The 16,989-nt window shown below is 56.0% G+C and overlaps 6 protein-coding genes across 6 annotated transcripts; 2 read left to right on the plus strand and 4 right to left on the minus strand.

The window, feature by feature from the left end:
* Nucleotides 1–482: 482 nt before the first annotated feature.
* Nucleotides 483–3,283, minus strand: KVR01_004334 (dolichyl-P-Glc:Glc1Man(9)GlcNAc(2)-PP-dolichol alpha-1,3-glucosyltransferase). Its single transcript, XM_044787307.1, has 4 exons — nucleotides 3,135–3,283; nucleotides 2,773–3,045; nucleotides 2,204–2,703; nucleotides 483–2,146 (listed from the first exon to the last, which is right to left on the minus strand). The coding sequence occupies exons 1-4, from the start codon at nucleotides 3,209–3,211 to the stop codon at nucleotides 1,485–1,487; spliced, it is 1,512 nt and encodes a 503-aa protein (XP_044646498.1). The 5' UTR covers nucleotides 3,212–3,283; the 3' UTR covers nucleotides 483–1,484.
* A 277-nt stretch (nucleotides 3,284–3,560) lies between these two features.
* Nucleotides 3,561–5,829, plus strand: KVR01_004209 (uncharacterized protein). Its single transcript, XM_044787864.1, has 2 exons — nucleotides 3,561–4,360; nucleotides 4,429–5,829. The coding sequence occupies exons 1-2, from the start codon at nucleotides 4,272–4,274 to the stop codon at nucleotides 5,645–5,647; spliced, it is 1,308 nt and encodes a 435-aa protein (XP_044646373.1). The 5' UTR covers nucleotides 3,561–4,271; the 3' UTR covers nucleotides 5,648–5,829.
* Nucleotides 5,806–8,047, minus strand: KVR01_004729 (uncharacterized protein). Its single transcript, XM_044791382.1, has 3 exons — nucleotides 7,736–8,047; nucleotides 7,004–7,523; nucleotides 5,806–6,938 (listed from the first exon to the last, which is right to left on the minus strand). The coding sequence occupies exons 1-3, from the start codon at nucleotides 7,921–7,923 to the stop codon at nucleotides 6,147–6,149; spliced, it is 1,500 nt and encodes a 499-aa protein (XP_044646893.1). The 5' UTR covers nucleotides 7,924–8,047; the 3' UTR covers nucleotides 5,806–6,146.
* A 246-nt stretch (nucleotides 8,048–8,293) lies between these two features.
* KVR01_004545 (uncharacterized protein) lies at nucleotides 8,294–13,255 on the plus strand. Its single transcript, XM_044787819.1, has 5 exons — nucleotides 8,294–8,965; nucleotides 9,057–9,197; nucleotides 9,311–10,433; nucleotides 10,492–10,577; nucleotides 10,758–13,255. The coding sequence occupies exons 1-3, from the start codon at nucleotides 8,891–8,893 to the stop codon at nucleotides 10,196–10,198; spliced, it is 1,104 nt and encodes a 367-aa protein (XP_044646709.1). The 5' UTR covers nucleotides 8,294–8,890; the 3' UTR covers nucleotides 10,199–10,433; nucleotides 10,492–10,577; nucleotides 10,758–13,255.
* Nucleotides 10,837–12,267, minus strand: KVR01_004170 (uncharacterized protein; the record flags this gene model as incomplete). Its single annotated transcript, XM_044782694.1, has 2 exons — nucleotides 10,837–11,627; nucleotides 11,814–12,267. The coding sequence occupies 2 exons, from the start codon at nucleotides 12,265–12,267 to the stop codon at nucleotides 10,837–10,839; spliced, it is 1,245 nt and encodes a 414-aa protein (XP_044646334.1).
* A 671-nt stretch (nucleotides 13,256–13,926) lies between the features above and the next one.
* KVR01_004443 (uncharacterized protein) lies at nucleotides 13,927–16,184 on the minus strand. The gene has a single exon (XM_044788542.1). It carries the CDS (start codon nucleotides 15,457–15,459, stop codon nucleotides 14,206–14,208), a length of 1,254 nt encoding a protein of 417 aa, XP_044646607.1. The 5' UTR covers nucleotides 15,460–16,184; the 3' UTR covers nucleotides 13,927–14,205.
* Nucleotides 16,185–16,989: the final 805 nt, after the last annotated feature.

The following is a 16,989-nucleotide window of genomic DNA, read 5'->3' on the forward strand; positions in this document are numbered from 1 at the left end:
GTACTACTATGTAAGGTAGCTAGGCGGGCAGTCACGCATGCACGCGCGGTACTTGCTCCCCCATATAATCCGGCCTGCAATCCGCAGTATACGGTACATGGCGTCCTACTGGCAACTACCCTGTCTGCCCGCACACGCGCATCTCTTGTGTACCTGCACCCGCACGTCCTTGGGATACAACAATGGCGGGAGACCATGTACATAGTGGATCCCGGCTCGACCAGGGCCCAGGACTAGCCTGGCCCTCCCGGGGGACGGTGACAAGCGACAAGAGGATCCCGTCCCCATCATCGCCCACACCCCCAAACGTGCCCTCCCTCTTGCTCCCCTGATCTGGGCCACCACCGCCTCAGCTTTTATGTCCATGTTTGTACTCGTTCTGACCGCCCTTGACCGCACAATTCATGTCACACCCATTGGTGTCTTGTCGCCCCAGGACGCCCCCCTCCCATTGATATATATCCCGCTGCCCTCTCCCGAAACAGCCACTCCCACTTCTGCACCACCCGCGCCCGCCCATTATGCCACATCACGGCCTGCAATTCCTGCAGTGCAAGAGCGCAACCCGTTCACCTGCTCCCTCCTGTCACTGCAACCTCTGTTTTTCGACCCACTCGACCCGGATCCCCATAGTCAGCTCAAGCGCCGGGCCCGTGTGGCCAAGTATCATTACGCGCGCGTCGGACGCCGTTGAGCCTCAGCCGGCTGTGCTGGGTGCTCACTGACTAGATCATGTTCTGCCACAATAATTCCCATTCTTCGAATTTCCACTCGAATCCCCACGAACCAGCAGTGATCCTCACTTGTCGTGCGGCAACTTGCACCAAACCGCGCGGTCTAGCAGCCGAAGCCAGCCCATCTCCATGATATAATATAGGCAGGCACATAGATCCATTCGATGTGCATCTCCCGCTCAGCCTCTTGGAAAAAAAGTTCTATACTTGGCCGCTACATCCGTGCAAATACGACAACCGTACTATCCAGACGACCTTTACAGACGCGAATTGTCCTGAAGCTTCAGTCTGAGGGAGCGAGAGCCCGCGACAAGAGGCACGCCCACGAGAGCATCGCGAGAGGCAAATGAGTAGAGATGCAGAGTTGGGTTGTTGGAGGCGCACAGGTACTGACGTGGTAAACATTCAAGGGTATGTCCTGTGCCGCCCTGCCAAAGTCACTTCCCGCTGCCGAGTTATGGGACACCTGCGGCACCCTCTTCCGGACGCCTTGGACTGTGGTGCAACCTTATCAGCGACTCAGGGCGATACATTGTCACATAGGAACAAGGTCTGTCTGGGACTCTGGGCCGGCACACGTGGGGCGCTATTCCCCTTTGGGCGCTGGGGCAGTCCCCCTGCCGCTGTCCTCGGCTGCGAGCAATGAGCATCCCTCGCTCCCAGGCCAAGCCTCTGCGGTATCACGTCCCCAGGGGTTGTTACCACAGTAGTCGCTTGACATTGTCGTGTATGCTTCTTGATGGTCTCTACCTACGAAGTGAAATACACTACGTTGAATCCAACCCAGCTGCCAACCACACCTAGTGCAGAGTATGCACTGGTGAACATCAACGGCAGGAACTCGTAATTCTGGCCAAACACAAGCTCGTGGACCAGGGAGCAATACGCGATCAAGGGTATGCTGATGGCAATGTAGAGCGTATTGCACCTGTCGAAGAGGAAGAACCTCGGCCTGCTGGAAGCTGGCGCCAGGCGGTCAAAGACCATGAGGAACAGGATGAGCCAGAAGATGGTGTAGACCGTCTTGATGGGGAATTCGGCCGGGGTGAAGAGGAGTGGGAATAAAGAGACGTGCCCTGCGACTGCCAGCGGCCGGAATGCCCCAAAGTACCGGCGATCCTTGAGGGCGATCAGGCTGAAGGGGATGATGACCAGCAGGACAGCCTTCTCGTGCACATGGTAGCCGAACAGAAACGACGCGTAGCCGCAAAGCGTTACAGCACCAATGAATGCATCCCAGGTCGGCTTCCAGAATAGCCTGATCAGAGGCGGAGCCATGGATGCCAGCGTGAGCATAAGGCAGATGCCGGGGGTGATGTCAGGAAGCACCGCAAATGATGTGTCGCCGACGAGGCCACGAGTCACACTGGACAGTGCATCGGGCTTGACAGGCAGCCCAAGACGCGGCGCCACTGTTTGGAAGTTTCAGCAAATGTCGATTTGACACCCGGTGAGAGCAGCGCACTTACGGTAGATGAGGATGCGATCAGAGAACGAGTACAGGGCCCAGACATTGGGTGCCCAGTAAGCGTGGCATAGCCCTCGGCCGAATGGGAAGAGCCTCTCCTTCATTTGCCAAAGCTGGCCCACGTCCTGGAGGGCAAATGGGCCAAAGGCAGCGGCGAGAATGGCGGCGATACCTCCACCCAGCTTGATGCAGTTGAGCCATTGGATGCGAAAGACGGATTTGGGAGACAGGCAATAGACCCGGAGGAGGTAGACGAAGTAGGCCGGGGCCAGGTAGGCGTAGATGTGCTTCATACACAGAAGTGCCGCAAAGGCAAGCCCGCTGCCCAGCAAGCCAGCGTGCTTCCTTGCCAAGACCAGAGATACAATGAGGAGGCCGTACATGCACCCATTGTACTGGAAATGGATATGGTCGATGAGAAGCAGTCCCGGCGAGAGCAGGATGGATATGGCAGCTGCCTGTGCAGCCTTCTTGGTAGCCCCGTGAGACGAGTCGACGTAGCTAGGACAGGCAGGACAGGTCAGCACAAGCTCGGATCTTGTCACGCCGTGGGGGATGCCATTCACTAACAGCTGCAAGGCATAGACTAGCAAGAGTTCCGTGACCAGAACGGATGACCTTTGGAAGTAGACGGTCTGCCAGCTATCATATCCGAGATTGTAGACCTTGAGCATTGCTGGGTCAACCAGCTTTGCGACCTGGGATAATACCCATTCAAAGTATGCAAAGAAAGGAGGGTAGTCCAGAGTCCATTCTGACGTCTCCTCATAGTACCATTCCCGGAGAGGGAGGCTGTGTGTGATAGCCAGCCAGTTCCTATGGACTTCAAAATCTGTGGACTTGCTGGTGGCGAGGCGGCACATCAGCACTCAAGCAGTTGGAGTTGGAGGGCTTCCCCGATCCGGGACTTCGGGAAAGTCTGCAGTACTCACTAGGCCGGGAACAAGAGGACTTTGAGGGCTGTGGCAACTATGGCACACTGGGTGAGTGATGGATAAATCTCAGTCATCTTGAGACCATATCCCCTGCTGTCAATGGCGCGGGTGTGTGGTGTGCGCGGTGCTGTCCAGTGCAATCTTACAAAACCCACAGCTTCGTCGAAGGTGGTTTCGAGAAACGTGAGCTCGGGCCAGACGCGGAATCTACACAGTAGTGCGGCGTGTCCAGAGTCCAGAGTCCAGACACTGTGTAGACATGGGTACCTAGGTACCTAGGTAGTGAGTAGTACCTGCAGGCTGCTGCGCTGAGGCGAAAATGCATACATACCCAAACCTTCAACGTACCACGTACGTGCCGAAGTTTATATTAGTACTGAATGCACGGGGCCGTCTAGATGCCGCATGGTATCCCCCAGATATTTGGCCACTGGTAGCCCTCTGTCGAGTCCATTTACATTTATTATGACAAGACGGCATTGATGCTTGTCACAGACGGAGTACCTTCTGTGTCGCGGAGCCACACCCTTGGACCCCACACGGGCCACACCACCTTACCGTTGTGGACAGTTGGAGAAGCTCCCGGCGCCAGGGGTCGAGTTCTTTCTGGCTTCGGAACAGCTCGCCAGATCTCCAAGGGCTTGTGCTCACTGCTCACAGGGCCGGTACTGTGTACCTTGGTACCGGCCAATTGACAACCAGGCAGGAAGGAAGACAAAGACTGAGACTGAGACACGCGCGAGTCTCGATGCATCGCCCTTCTCTCCCACTACCTCTTAGGACCGTCTGAGTTGCCGTTCGTGTCTGGAGCCTGTTTTTCCTAAAAGACATCCAAAATCCATCTTGTCGGGACTCTCTGTCCTCCCCAGGAGAAATCCCACTTTACCCTGTCATTATAGCTGAGCTCCGGAGCTCGAGCGCCGAGGTGTTTTGGAGTTAGGGCCACCAGGCCAGGTCAGCGCCGCAGAAGCATCCTGATATTTCGCCAGAGTGGCCTCAACCGCAACACATCACCCTCGTGTCGCATCACATAACAAAAGCCTGTCTGCCAGGGCCACACCTCCGAGGGCTTGCTGCGAACCTTCCAGCATCCAAAGGGAGCTTCTGCATTCCGCATATACCACCTAGCCCACCATGCGCTCAGCCCTGGCCTTCCTTGCTGGCCTCTCCCCGGTCGTAGCCCAATACCTGGTGAACGAGCTGAGCTTTGGCTACAACAACAAGTAGGCAGTGCCTTCCCCCCCCCCCCCAAGAGCCCACTCTCGGGACTGTCACTGATACTCGGAAACAGGATAAGCCCCAACAACGATGGGTCTATACCCGGCTTCACCCTCCACGGCAACCCCACGTGGCCAGATATCCTCTCCAACAAGATAATACTCACGCCTCCTGCACCCGGCAACCATCGCGCCTCCATCTGGGCCGACAAGGCACTGCAGCACACACAATGGGTCGCAGATGTGGACTTCCGTGCCAATGGGCCAGAGCGCGCTGGCGGCAACCTCAACATCTGGCTGGTGCGCGACGGGCTCCAGGATGTTGGCCTCAGCTCTATCTACACGGTTGGCAAGTTTGAGGGTCTTGCATTGGTGATCGACACATACGGCGGAAGTGCAGGCATGGTAAGAGGTTTCCTCAACGACGGAAGCAAAGACTTCCAGAAGATCTCGGTGGATGGGCAGTCGTTCGGCCACTGCAACCATGCCTACCGCAACTTGGGCCGGCCCTCGCAGATTAAGTTCCGCCAGACGGCCAGCAGTTTCAAGGTGGACATTGATGGGGTCAACTGCTTCGAGAGCGACAAGATCAGCATCCCCGCGGGATACAAGCTGGGCATCACCGCCGCCAGCGCGGACAACCCTGACTCGTTCGAGATCTTCAAGATGGTCCTGATGACAGAGAACATCGATCCGGGCCAGGACAAGCAGCAGGCCGCAGTCGAACAAGAGGGCATGTTTGGAAATCAAGGGCAGCAGCAGCAGCAGCCCATGGGCGGCAACCCTGGCTCCGGCCGGTGGGACTCGGGCGGCTTCGAGGACGACATCCCGGACGCGAGCGCCGACTCCATCACAAGCTCAAAGGCCCAGTTCGCCGACCTGCACACTCGGCTGCAGAGCGTGAACCACCATCTGTCGACCATCTTCCGCACGGTCGCAAAGCAGGACTCAATCGGCGAGACCCGCCACGGTGAGATCTCCGGGCAGATCGCGGAGCTCAAGGGCCTGCTCTCCAAGTTGGACCGGCTCGGCGAGCTCGAGAACAAGATCACTAGCCTCGAGTCCGAGGTCCGCAGACTCAAAGGTGATGTCACGTCCAAGGTCAGCTCCTCGGAGCACGCCATCAAAGGCCTGGTCAGCGACACCCATCAAACCATCAAGGACACGGTTAAAGAGCACGCGTCGCCGGGCCACGGGCGCCTGATCGCGGTCATTATCGGCAGCCAGGTCGTGCTGGTGGGTGGTTACGTGTACTACAAGAAGAAGAAGTCGACGCCCAAGAAGTATCTGTAAGGGATATATCGTCCCAGGGTGGGTGTGGCAGTGTACAGCATGATCAGGTAGGTACTTGCTCTATGAGAGAAATAGCGATGGTTGGAAATAAAGCGGCGTTTGGTTCTTATTGCTTAGGTAGCATTCCAGGGTACTCTTAGCATTGTGAATTTGAGGCATTAACAGAGGTTTTCCCCATCGAAGCGAGTTTCCTCCGTCTCGAAGCTGTCTGAGCCCTCTGCTCGAGGCGGCTTGCCTTTCAAGAGAAAAATACTGCCACAGTCCCGCTGCCTGTGTGGAGAACCGAATTGGGTGCGGCTGAGTGTCAAGTTTGTGGCTGGTTGATTACATTCCTTGACACCACTGTCTCAGCTTTGATGTGTTGCTGGTCTGGAGATTGTGAGCACAGAGAAGCCGATGATTGCATACAACTGGGCGCGTCTCTTCCGACCATCTAGGGATAATATCTACAGTTCCTCCAAGGCTGCTTCATCATGAGAGACCAAGGCGGTCCGCCGCCCTACTTTCCATTGATGACCCGCAACGAATCCTTTCCTTTGGGCGCCGAGGTCAGATTTTCGTAACCGTCTTCTGTCACGAGGATACAATCCTCTATCCGGCACCCGCAAACCGGGTAGTACTGTTCCAGTACGGCCATGTCGACAAATCGGAGAAGCTTGGGCTGGTCAGCGAAGAACCACTCGACATACGCCCGGTTGAAATAGAGGCCTGGCTCGCAGGTGATGACCATGTCTTTCTTCAAGGGCGGTGAGTAAGGATCGCCTCCGCCTTGGCGGTCTTTCATACAATGCCCTCCCTTGGGAAGAGCTGCAGCGTGGGAGTCGAGCTTGTCCAGGCTCCAGGCTTTGCCGCCCATCATGTGGATGTGAACCCCCTGAATAACGTCGTGGGTGTCCAGTCCGACGAGGTGTCCCAGCCCATGCATAAAGAAAGCCCTGACAACTTGGAGGGTGGGCGGCTCGCCTAGAGCGTCATCTCGTAAGATGCCTAGCTTTCTCAGCCCATCTAGTGCGATGCGCTGGGCTTTATTCGTGATTGTCGACCAGGATGCACCTGGCTTGATCATCGAGATGCAGACCTCCTGCATCTCCTCCACGATAGCATACACCTCCTTCGCCTCGGCGGTGAAGGCGCCATTCAGTGGGAAGGTCCGGGTGACGTCGGAGGCGTAGCATTCGAACTCAGCCCCAGCGTCGAGGACCATGAGTTGCCTGTCATCAAAGTCCTGATTGTTCGCCCCATAGTGCAGAGTAGCAGCGTTGGGGCCGGACCCAGCAATAACGGGGTAGGCCTGGAACGAGCAGTCAGTTATTAATGTTCGGGCCATGTGTCCGGAGCGTGCAGGTCTGATAGTACCTGTTTCTTGGACCCAAGCTCACGGCACTTGGCGATAAATAAGTTCTCAACTTGGGCCTCGCTGGTCAAGGATTTGATGTGTCGCTGGACGTGGCGATGAGCCTCGGATGATATCCAATTTGCCTCACGGATTTGGCCAATCTCAAATGGAGACTTGACGGCCCTCGCAAGGTCCATGGCCGGCTTGAGAGCAGAGTGGTCAACGGTAAAGCCCGAAGTCGGACCATATGGTCTAGGTGGTGTCTGGTTCTCGTGCAGAACGTAGAGAGTTGTGTCGCAAGCCAAGGTTTGTTTGAGATACAGCTGCAGACGCGTGATATCCATGACCCCGTCGACATCGTACCGGGCGGCGCATTCTTCGATGCTGGGCAAAGCCCCTAGCCAGATGATCTCATGAGGCTTCCTGATTGGGATCCAGAGGATCAGAATATCCTTTGCGATATCGTAAGTGACGGCACAACCGGGGAAGTCTGCTCCTGACAGATAGAATGCATATCTGCGTTGTCTGAACGGCTTCGCGCTGATTACTTGGTTAGTATGTTGCTGCCACCGCGGGGGTGGCGTGATGAAAGTGAGAGGAGAGTCGATATTCGGCAGGACGTCCTGGGGGCGGCTGCGATCTTGTTGCAGTCTTATATTGTGTGATGCGATGAGAGCCACACGGTATTTATAGCCCGTGTCGAGGCATATCAAAATAGCGCGAGATGAGGCAATTAAGCTGGGAAACATTACCCATCTGTATCTTCGTAATCCTCCGAGTCCTGACCCTTCAGGTAGATCAAGCCTGTAGTCGAGGTCGAATCGACGGCGGCAAGCTCCCTCTTGACCTTGTGGGCGTGGGTCTTTGCCGGGTACTTGACGGCTTCCTTGCGGACCCGGACCTGGATTGAAAGAGATGTGGACTCGTGGATCTGTGTCATACTGACTGATGCAATCAAGAAGTGCAGCTCTTCCTGTATGGTCGTGATCGAGCGCTGGAAGGTGTTCGAGGTTGGGAGAGAGTTGCCGGAGAGCTGTTGTTGATAACAACCTTGGACCTGTCACGGGGCCGGCCTAGGTACCTAGGTACCCCTGCACTGCACTTCCGTCGCCTAACAACACCCAGTTTAGGCAGGTGCCCAGGTACCCGGGCAGTTCCACAGCTGGACATCCAAGCACTTTCAGCCAGCCAGTCCTCGGTCTAAGTCACCTGCCTGCTGTCGACAGCATACTGAGATATTGACCAGCTCCGAGTTTTAACACTCAACATCGATTTGTTCACTATCTAGTCTCATCGGCCTCCGCTCCTCCAAAGGTCAAGGGGTAACGACTACTCAGGGTGCTCCAGGGCGAGGGGCGTCAAAGCTGCCTATCTCGGGACAGGCCGTGCGAGTACAGTACCTAGGTACTTAAGTACGCAACCCCCAACCTAGGCCGCCGCCTTGTCAGTCTGGATTCATGAGGCTGCCGACAGCCTGGTTGGTTTCTTATGCTCGGCTTCCTTCATCGATATCGCAACAAGTGACGTCCGATGGTTTGCCTGTGACTTTTGTTGCAGCCAGAGGCAGGCAGAGCAGTGGACGGGCTAACCAACATCTTCAAGCACAGACGCTAAGGTGCTCAACCTCCAAGGCTATTATGCGCCTTGAGCTCAGCTACTCCTCCCCACCGATCTTCTTCAAACCACCCATCGGGAGCTCACCTTTTTGAGGACTTCGCCTCAGCACCTCGCCGCCAACCGCAACAACCCCTACCACCTGGCAGTCGATTTTTCTTTCTCACTATTCTCTACTGGAATTTTCATGCAGATTGTTAAATCAGCCAATCAATTGCTTGCTCTTTCCTGGCGACGATAATCCTTCGGCGGAAACCACTCTTGGTCAAATATCGACTTGGTCTAATTGCAAGATGGCTGCAACACTGCAATCAGGCCAGGGGCAGGGCCATCTGGCCGACAAGCTTGACAAGCAGTTGAAAGAGATTGTAAGGATACTCCCACACATGCTTCCCTGGCATGGCGGGGCATGGCGTGTACCGTTTGTTGGGCTTGCTGACCGTGATTGTCCTTCTCCAGTTTGTGCAGTTGGGCAGGATCTTTCAAGCCCGTGCTCAATATCCAGAGCGTTTGGCGCAGATTCAACTCAACGCCGAGAAGAAGATGGCAGAAGCCACCAATGGCTTCCATTCAACCCTTGATGAGATGGAAATCGACATTGTAAGCCACGGACCTCCTGCCCGATGTCCAACGGGCGAGCATCTGTTAGAGCAGACCCGTGCCCTGTACGGTGCGACACCGAGCTGCCCGGACTGGTGCTGAATTTCAAATAGAGACGTGCCAAAGCAGTCCTCATGAGGGACCTACAGAAGTTGCAGGATCAACAGAAGGCTGCTGCTCCCGAACCTGCCCAGCCACCAGCACCCATGGTCATCGATCTTGATCCTCCAAAGGTCGAGCAGGCTTCCGTCCCGGTTGCGCCTATGATGGCCTCGGTATCACCATTCATGCAGAATCGGCCAACGCCCAAGATGCCAGAGGCCAAGCCAGTTGCCCCCTTCCCCGACATGGGCATGGGCATGGCCACTCCTGCACAGGCCACCACTGCCGTGCCTTTCCATCCTGTCAAACCCACCACTGAGCCTAAGCGTCCGTCACCAAAGCCTGCTCATAAACCAGGCCCACCTCCTGCTCGCCCTGCGACCAAGCCGTCCCCGCTGGTCACACAGAAGCAGAAAGTTCCTGCCACAGTCCCACCGGCCGCGCCTGCTGTGGCCCCACCTCCTGTCCCAGCTCAGCAGCCAGCTCCCAACCCACCGTCTGCTCACAATCCCTTCACCAATGCTACATTCACCCTTGACCCGGGCAATAATGAGGCCCCGATGGAGCCAGCTGCCCAGGACACCACTATGGACTTGACGAGCTTCGATAACACGGCTAGTGGCCTGGACACCCTTGGCTTAGGAGGATCCGGCTCCATTGTGAGTACTGACTCGATCAGCAACAATAACAACAACGGCAGCAGCAACAGCAACAACAATCATAACAACAACACTGGCGGCAACGACACCAGCATGGATGACCTGGACCGTTTCTTTGACCTGGGCGGAGAGTCCAACACAAACTTTGACGACAACTTCAACAGCATCAACAGCATGAACAGTATGAACAGCATGAATGAATTCATGAACGATGATTTCGCCTTCGACACGTTCGAGTAAGGACTCCGAGGTGGGGGTTGGATGCGAACGAGCAATACAAACCAGTCGATATCGTTGCTCAACCTAATATCCCAATAAACCGAACCAATCAAACGTGCGATAGATCAGGTTGATTTCAATCTTTCATGTCGAGACCACGGCCACGATTCCAGCCCTCTTGCTCGCCATGAGACCCCGTTTCCTCGCTTCATTGTTGACCCTTGCCTTGTCCCTTACCTGAGTGACGAATTGAGAGGTCCGTTTGAACGCATACACCACTGTACATTGTCTGTGACTGACTTTGTTGGAGATAGTGCACGCGAGCAAGACAACGGTCATAGTTATAGGTGACATCTGCACAGCCATCTCTACCAATGACAGGGTAGCGTTCTCCACATTGGTATGCCCTTTTCGATTTATGCCTGTGTAATCAAACTTGGCATTGATGTCCCTGCCAGTTCGCAATACACAGAGAAGTCACCGTTCTTTCATGGCGCATTCTTCAGTACTCGCAGCAAGTAGTGGCTTGGCATGTCACTCAGTGTGTGGAACTAAATTAAGGGCTAACTGCTCTATCTAGATGCTGTGATGTATTACACGTCGTCAAAAAGGACCAGATTGGCATGCTAATCCCATCGCTGGCGACCTAGCCGTCATTCTCAAGGACCCTGGCTGACGTTCCACATCTGGCCCAACATGCCAGGGAACTTTGCGTTACGCCACGTCGTCCACTCCTTGTCCAGCAAACCCCATGTCTCTTCATAATCCGTCTGCCCGTTGCGGGCATAGTACGACCCCTGAAGTGCCCACACGGCCCAGTCGGCGTCGTTGCCGGCCATGTAGCCAGTCAGGCACGACAGATAGCTTTGGTCCGCATCGCTAAGCCCGTCGTTGGGGCCCCCGCTCATGCCTACGCCAAACTCGCTCAAGATCAGAGGCGCAGTGTATTCCTTGCCCTGCTTGAGGAGGAACCCGTCAAAGGTGCCCCATGCCGCCTTACGGAGGGAGCACAGCCCGAAGTTGACGTGGAACGTCACGGTGAATTCGTACGCGTGGAACTCCCACACGTGCTTGCCGCTCCAGGCTGAGAAGTCGAGGCTGTCCTTTTTGTTGTGGGCCAAATCGGTTGCGGAGTTAACGCCCCCGATTATGACCAGCGCGTCCGGGTTCGCCGAGTGCACCGCCTCTGCACCCTTCTTCATGAGGGTGTACCAGTCCCCGAGCCCAACAATCTGAACAATGCCCTGCCTGACCTCGTTTCGAAGCGACAAACCCACCACACCCTTGCGGGAGGCGCTCCACGTCGCGACGGCCTGGAGGCCTTGAAGCCACTGAGCGGTGTTGAAGAACCGCGAGATTTGGTCGTTCGCGCCCTCCGCCTCATCCCACCAGCCGTTTCCGTCCGTCAGGTTGCAGCACCAGCCGGCTCTAGACAGGTGGTTATCCAGTACTGCGGGATCATTGGTCAGCCATCTGTGGATCAAAGCTATGGTCTATGCAAAACCGGGGAAGGGTGTCCGAGATCACCATCTGCCCGTAGTCCGTCTCAAATCTCGCAGCCCGGCCGAAGAATTCGGTAGGCAGGCTACGTTTGCGGCAGACGGCCCTCCTCAAAGACGCAGAGAGAACCACATACTGGTCATGATGCCCCTGTCCCACAGCTGATCGATCACCTCCCCAAAGACGTCCTGGGTGGTCGCGTTCTGCAGGGATGGGTTCTTCTCTATGGCCTGCGAGTAAAGGCCTAACATGGACTCAGTCGACACTTGCGCGGCGGGCGCGGCATCTCTGAAGGAGTCTGCGACGGGCTTCGTGGGGTTCAGCGCCCAATCGGTCGAGTATGTCAGACGGACACAGTTGAATCCCTGGCCTGCGATCCAGTCGGCGAGGTAGCTGATGGACTGTTTGTGAAGGCCCTCGGGGACGTTTGTCTCCATGTGGCCTGCCCAGTTCACACAGCGGAGCTTTACCCGTTCTCCGCCGGAGTCGACAATCCAGCGGCTGGTTGTCGAGAGGGGAACATTTGGGGCGGCAAAGGCAGAGTTGGCGAGGGCCAGGAGCGCCAGTAGAAGAGGTAGGAGGAAGCCCATGACTGGCTTGCGGCCTGTTGGTATACTTGTGTCTGGCAAGGAAAACGATCTTATTGAATGGTGCTGGCCTTGTTCAAGGTATGGGAATTCGGGCTGAGAAAAGAAATGTATTGGGAGGTGGTGCGGTCGGTTCGTATGGTGTTTAGACTATTCACTTACAGTGAGCTAGGAAGGCACTTTCATGTCCGCTCGAAAGACCCAAAAATCCATATGTACACGGCCAATTAGACAATGTCAAAATAGTGTTGTATGTATAGCCTGCGAGGCAAGACGAGCGGCGGGCAGGCAGGCAGGCAAGCAGCAAGCAACAAGTTATTAGCTCGCAAAACGAGCAGGAGAGTAGTCAGTGGCAGCTCGCAGACCGCAGATCGACAGCATCGCGGGATCACGACTGTGAAATAATGGAAAAGTAAGGAGTCTGTCTCTCCCTCTACAGAGAGGATTTATTCGTTGGCCAGCCACTCGAACCCCAGCTGAGCAGTGCGCCTGCACCTTTCCCAAGAGGAGACCACCTGCCAGCTAGACGTGTCCGCCGCCAGGGCCATCGTGACCGACATACATGATTCGGCAGCGGAGCGCAGCAGTACCTTGGAACTCATCACCTTTCCCCCACCCCCAGGTGGGAGACGAGCCAAGCGGGAGGTGGCGGCGGCGACTCGCCTATCAGCAAGCTACACCGGGATATGATGGATGGGAGGGGAGGGAGGGAGGACGCTGGTTATGGGGAACCAAACGTCGGGCCCGCATGAATGCCAGGGGTGGACGAATGGACGAATGGACGAATAGACGAATAGACGAATGGGACATGGTGATGGGTGGTGGGTGACGGCAGGAAGTGCCCGAGTGGGCATCTGCATCCATTTTCCTTGCATGACATCGCGGCATTCGTCTGATCTACCGCACGCGGGGCCGTCCTCGAGGTCTGATGTTGCATCTCATTGGGGCTCATGTGAAATGGGCAGAAGTGGCAGTAATGGGCGGAAATGGGGAGGACCTGTCACACCCTTGCACGCCGGTTCCGAGAGGGTGTGTGGACGGCGCGCCTGCTGGCCGACGGCGCCATCTAAGTGGACCGAGGGGTTCGCGAGGCCTGCCTCTTAGTTCCTGCGTTTGGCTCCTTGCGAGTGGAGGAGCAAGGGGCTGCTGCACGGGTTGCTGCTAACTCGGAGCTGTTCCTGGCTGCCCGGGGGCTAGCAACTGCGGCGTGTGTAAACTACATAGTAAACGCTTCCAAGGTTGTTACTATAGTAGTCGCCTGCCCGTCAGCCCCGTGTACCGACCGCATTTGGTCCCAAGCATCCGGCAACCAAACCAAGCAGCTCCCAGCACCCTGTCTCCATTCGTTCCCATGTAGATTGGCCCCCTTCAAGGCACAATTAACATGTTCGCCACAGAATCGCCACACGCTGTTTTGCTAGGCCTCACTGTGGTAGGCAGTCCTGGCTGGCAGTTGTGGCTTCACTCACACTACTTAGGTACCACAAGGTCCATACTTTCAGACTTTGCGCGCCACGCTCCTGCTAGGCTGCCTGGCTGAGGGGCGGCTGATCACGCTCGGATAATATAAATTTGGATGCCACACGATGCAGAGGTGCAGGTGCAGCCGACCAATGCAGCCATGCATGTGGGATTTGTAGTGGTGGCACTCGCCGGTGTTCCCTTTGGAATGGTATCAATATTCATGGTTCGTAGATTCGTAAATACAGGGGCATGTGTGCATCACATGCATGTTTTCAACAAAGAAGGAAAAGAAGACAGGTAGTTAGGTACAGGAAAATGATTCGACCTATAGTACTCCCGTGCTCTCCTCGTGCGACCGGCAAGCCGGGTGCCAGCCACGTGCCCAGCCCTTGCAGAAAAGCAAAATTAACGCGCGACACCCGAGATATGCGCTCGCTCGGTGTGTAAAATGTGAGACGTGGCGTGCGACAACACCCTTCAGGACGTGCTTGTGGTCGTGTCGCTGGCAGCCATCTTGGCTTCGAGTTCTTTCCTCTTGGCCAGGAGACTCTTAAAGGCCCCCAAGCATTTCACCAAAGACTCCTCATCGTACGCACAGAATCTGTAGCTCTTTTCTTCCGTGATCACCTGCAGGCAGTTTGTCTTGGTCTTGCTCATCGGGTCGATGTCGACCACGTTGAGGATCATGCCCATGTGGATAATGAACTGCACAGCGTATTCGGACTCGTCCTTGTAAAGGATGAGGTTCCTTGGTCGGAGGACGGCCCAGCAATTCTTCCACTGGCGCACACCACCTTTGTTGCGAAGCCAACGCAGCCAGCCTTGCCAGAGGATTCGGTCTGGGTCCTGTTCGATGTTGATACCGCTGGCTTGACTGGCGTTACGGACCCCGACGTTTGGCCTGGGACTTGCGGAGGCGGGAGGAGGGGACTGGACCGCCAGGCTCTCGATTGCAACACCGTGAACCCGTTGAACATCCGAGTCCGAGAAATCCGAGTGTGACGCCAGCTCGGCCCCTGAGAGACCGGAGGACTCGACGGTCGTGGATGGCCGCCGCGGGTTATACGAGGGGCGTCTGAAACTGGGCTTGCTCCTTTCGACCGGTTCTGGGGAGCTCGAAAAATATGCATCGCGGTCCTGCAGGATCGGGGCGGTGCCTGGTTCGGCCTGGTCCAAGGGGCCAGACGGCATAAAAGAATTGCGATGGATGACAGGGCTGGCCAGAAACATCTCCTCCTCCTCCTCCTCTATCCTGGCATCGCAACGTATTAAATCGACCCACGCCTCGGCCTCGGCGGCACTCGAGGCCTGGAAATGGAAATTTTTGGCAGGTGAGAACAGGCCAAAAACATGGTCCCGTTTGTTCTTGGGGTCCTTGAGAAGGGTGACGGCGGTGAGATCTGATAGATATATTTTGTGGCGCAACTTGTTCTCCTTGTCGTCCTTGTAAATGCTGAGGGTATTAGGCCGATACACCAGGTAGGCAGTCTTCCACGTCTTTGTCTTCTGTGTCCGTTTCTGGAGGTAACCGCTCTTAATAACCCGGTCGAACTCAAAACTGCCATTCTGGTTGACCGGCGAGTACGGGTCGAGCGACAGCTGGCTCTTGAGTCTCGAGGTGGCGTTTTGTGGGGGCAGAGAGATGGACGTGGGAGGTATGGCGACGTTTGGAGACCGCTTGATGGGGTTGCTGGCGGCCAGCCCAGCCGGCCTCGCTTGTACCTCAGCCATGACGACCGCGGGTGCGCACGTGGTTATGTCCAGAGACTCAGAGACTCGCGGGGGTTGGAAATCGGTCGTCGAGGCGGCGTGCAGGGCAGGGTGAGAAGCGGAGGACGGCAGTTGAACGGCGATGATGTCGGCGACAAGGTACTATGTAGGATGGTCACAGGCCTGCCGCAGGTATCCACCGCCTTTTCGGGATTTAAGGAAAGTATTAACGATTGACCAAGTCGGGGGGTTTGGGAGGGACTGTTGTGTAACGAGAGGCTAGGCGGCCTGAAAAGGACCTATGGGAGAGAGGAGTGAGGGAAATAGAGAGGCTGAAGTTCGAGTAGATCACGACGAGGTGAGTTGTCGTGCGTTGGGCAAGTGGGTCGATGGGCCCGACCCGGTCGCCTTGGGGATTCGAAGCGTCAAGTACCTAGGTAGATTTGAATTTCCTCCCACTGGGCCCGGACCAGAATAAAACATGGCTATGGCAACCCGGTCGGGGCCTGAAATCGATTTGACGTGATGGGATGGACGCAGTGAAGTGTTGCAGGGAGAGGGCAGGCAGGGTAGGATGGCGGGCTACTGTGTATAATGCGAACAAAAGCTCCAGAGCAAGTGAAAGCTCAAACAGGAGGAGATGATGAAACCTGGGCGGGAAGGGCTGGAAGGAAGCAGGCATGCCAGAGGTCCAGAGGGTGACAAAGATGGCAAGGTGCACGGGGCTGGCTGGCTGGCTGGCTGGCTGGCCGGGGCGCATGAGGAAACGGCCAGCATGCAGGGTGGGTCCTTCGGCCGAAGAAGCAATATCACGCTGAGTGGGTCTGTGGGGAAGACGCTGCCTCGAGACCGGATCACCATTGGCCGAAACCCCAGCACCTTCCTTCATGCGTAACATTCAATTGAGGCAATCTCGGCAGGCACACCCCCCCCACCAAGCACGGCACTGCTCGATGCACAGGCACAAGCATTACCATAATGCTAAAAGAGATCTATCTGGGTTCGGACGAGGCCTGCCAGCAGCACGGGGATTGGATCTTGTCACGTCGTGTCGGTGAAGTGATGAACCTGACAGCACAATGCTGCTTCTGCTCTGTAGCGTGGCAGCGGTTGGCTCAAGCCAGGCCAACCCCACCGTTGATACAATTCACGTTCAAGGTGACTCGACACGATGCAACTCACCCAAATGACTGGAGGCCAGGAAGCCTCAGAATGGACGATCCTTATTTGTCGATCCTCGGTTCACAGCAGGTCTGATGATTTCTGGTCCCTGAAACCACATCTCCGATCGCTGCATCCCGGCGACAAGAGGTTCTAGAACCTCGACTTCCAGGGCATCTCCACTGAGCGGCACACCAAGTCCCCTTTCGGCATCCCATCCTGATGCCATTCGTGGACATGGTCTTTTTTTCCTTCTCTTTTCTACCCTTCAATCATACAACTCCAAGACAAGACAGACTCGATTGAATTACCCCCTCCTTTGCAACATTTGCGATATGCTCAGGTGTCACGTTGGACGACGAGCTCCCGGAGACGCAGGTACCTACCTGC

Source organism: Diaporthe batatas (assembly GCF_019321695.1).
Source record: "Diaporthe batatas strain CRI 302-4 chromosome Unknown Contig00004, whole genome shotgun sequence".
In the NCBI taxonomy this organism is placed as follows: Eukaryota; Fungi; Ascomycota; class Sordariomycetes; order Diaporthales; family Diaporthaceae; genus Diaporthe; species Diaporthe batatas.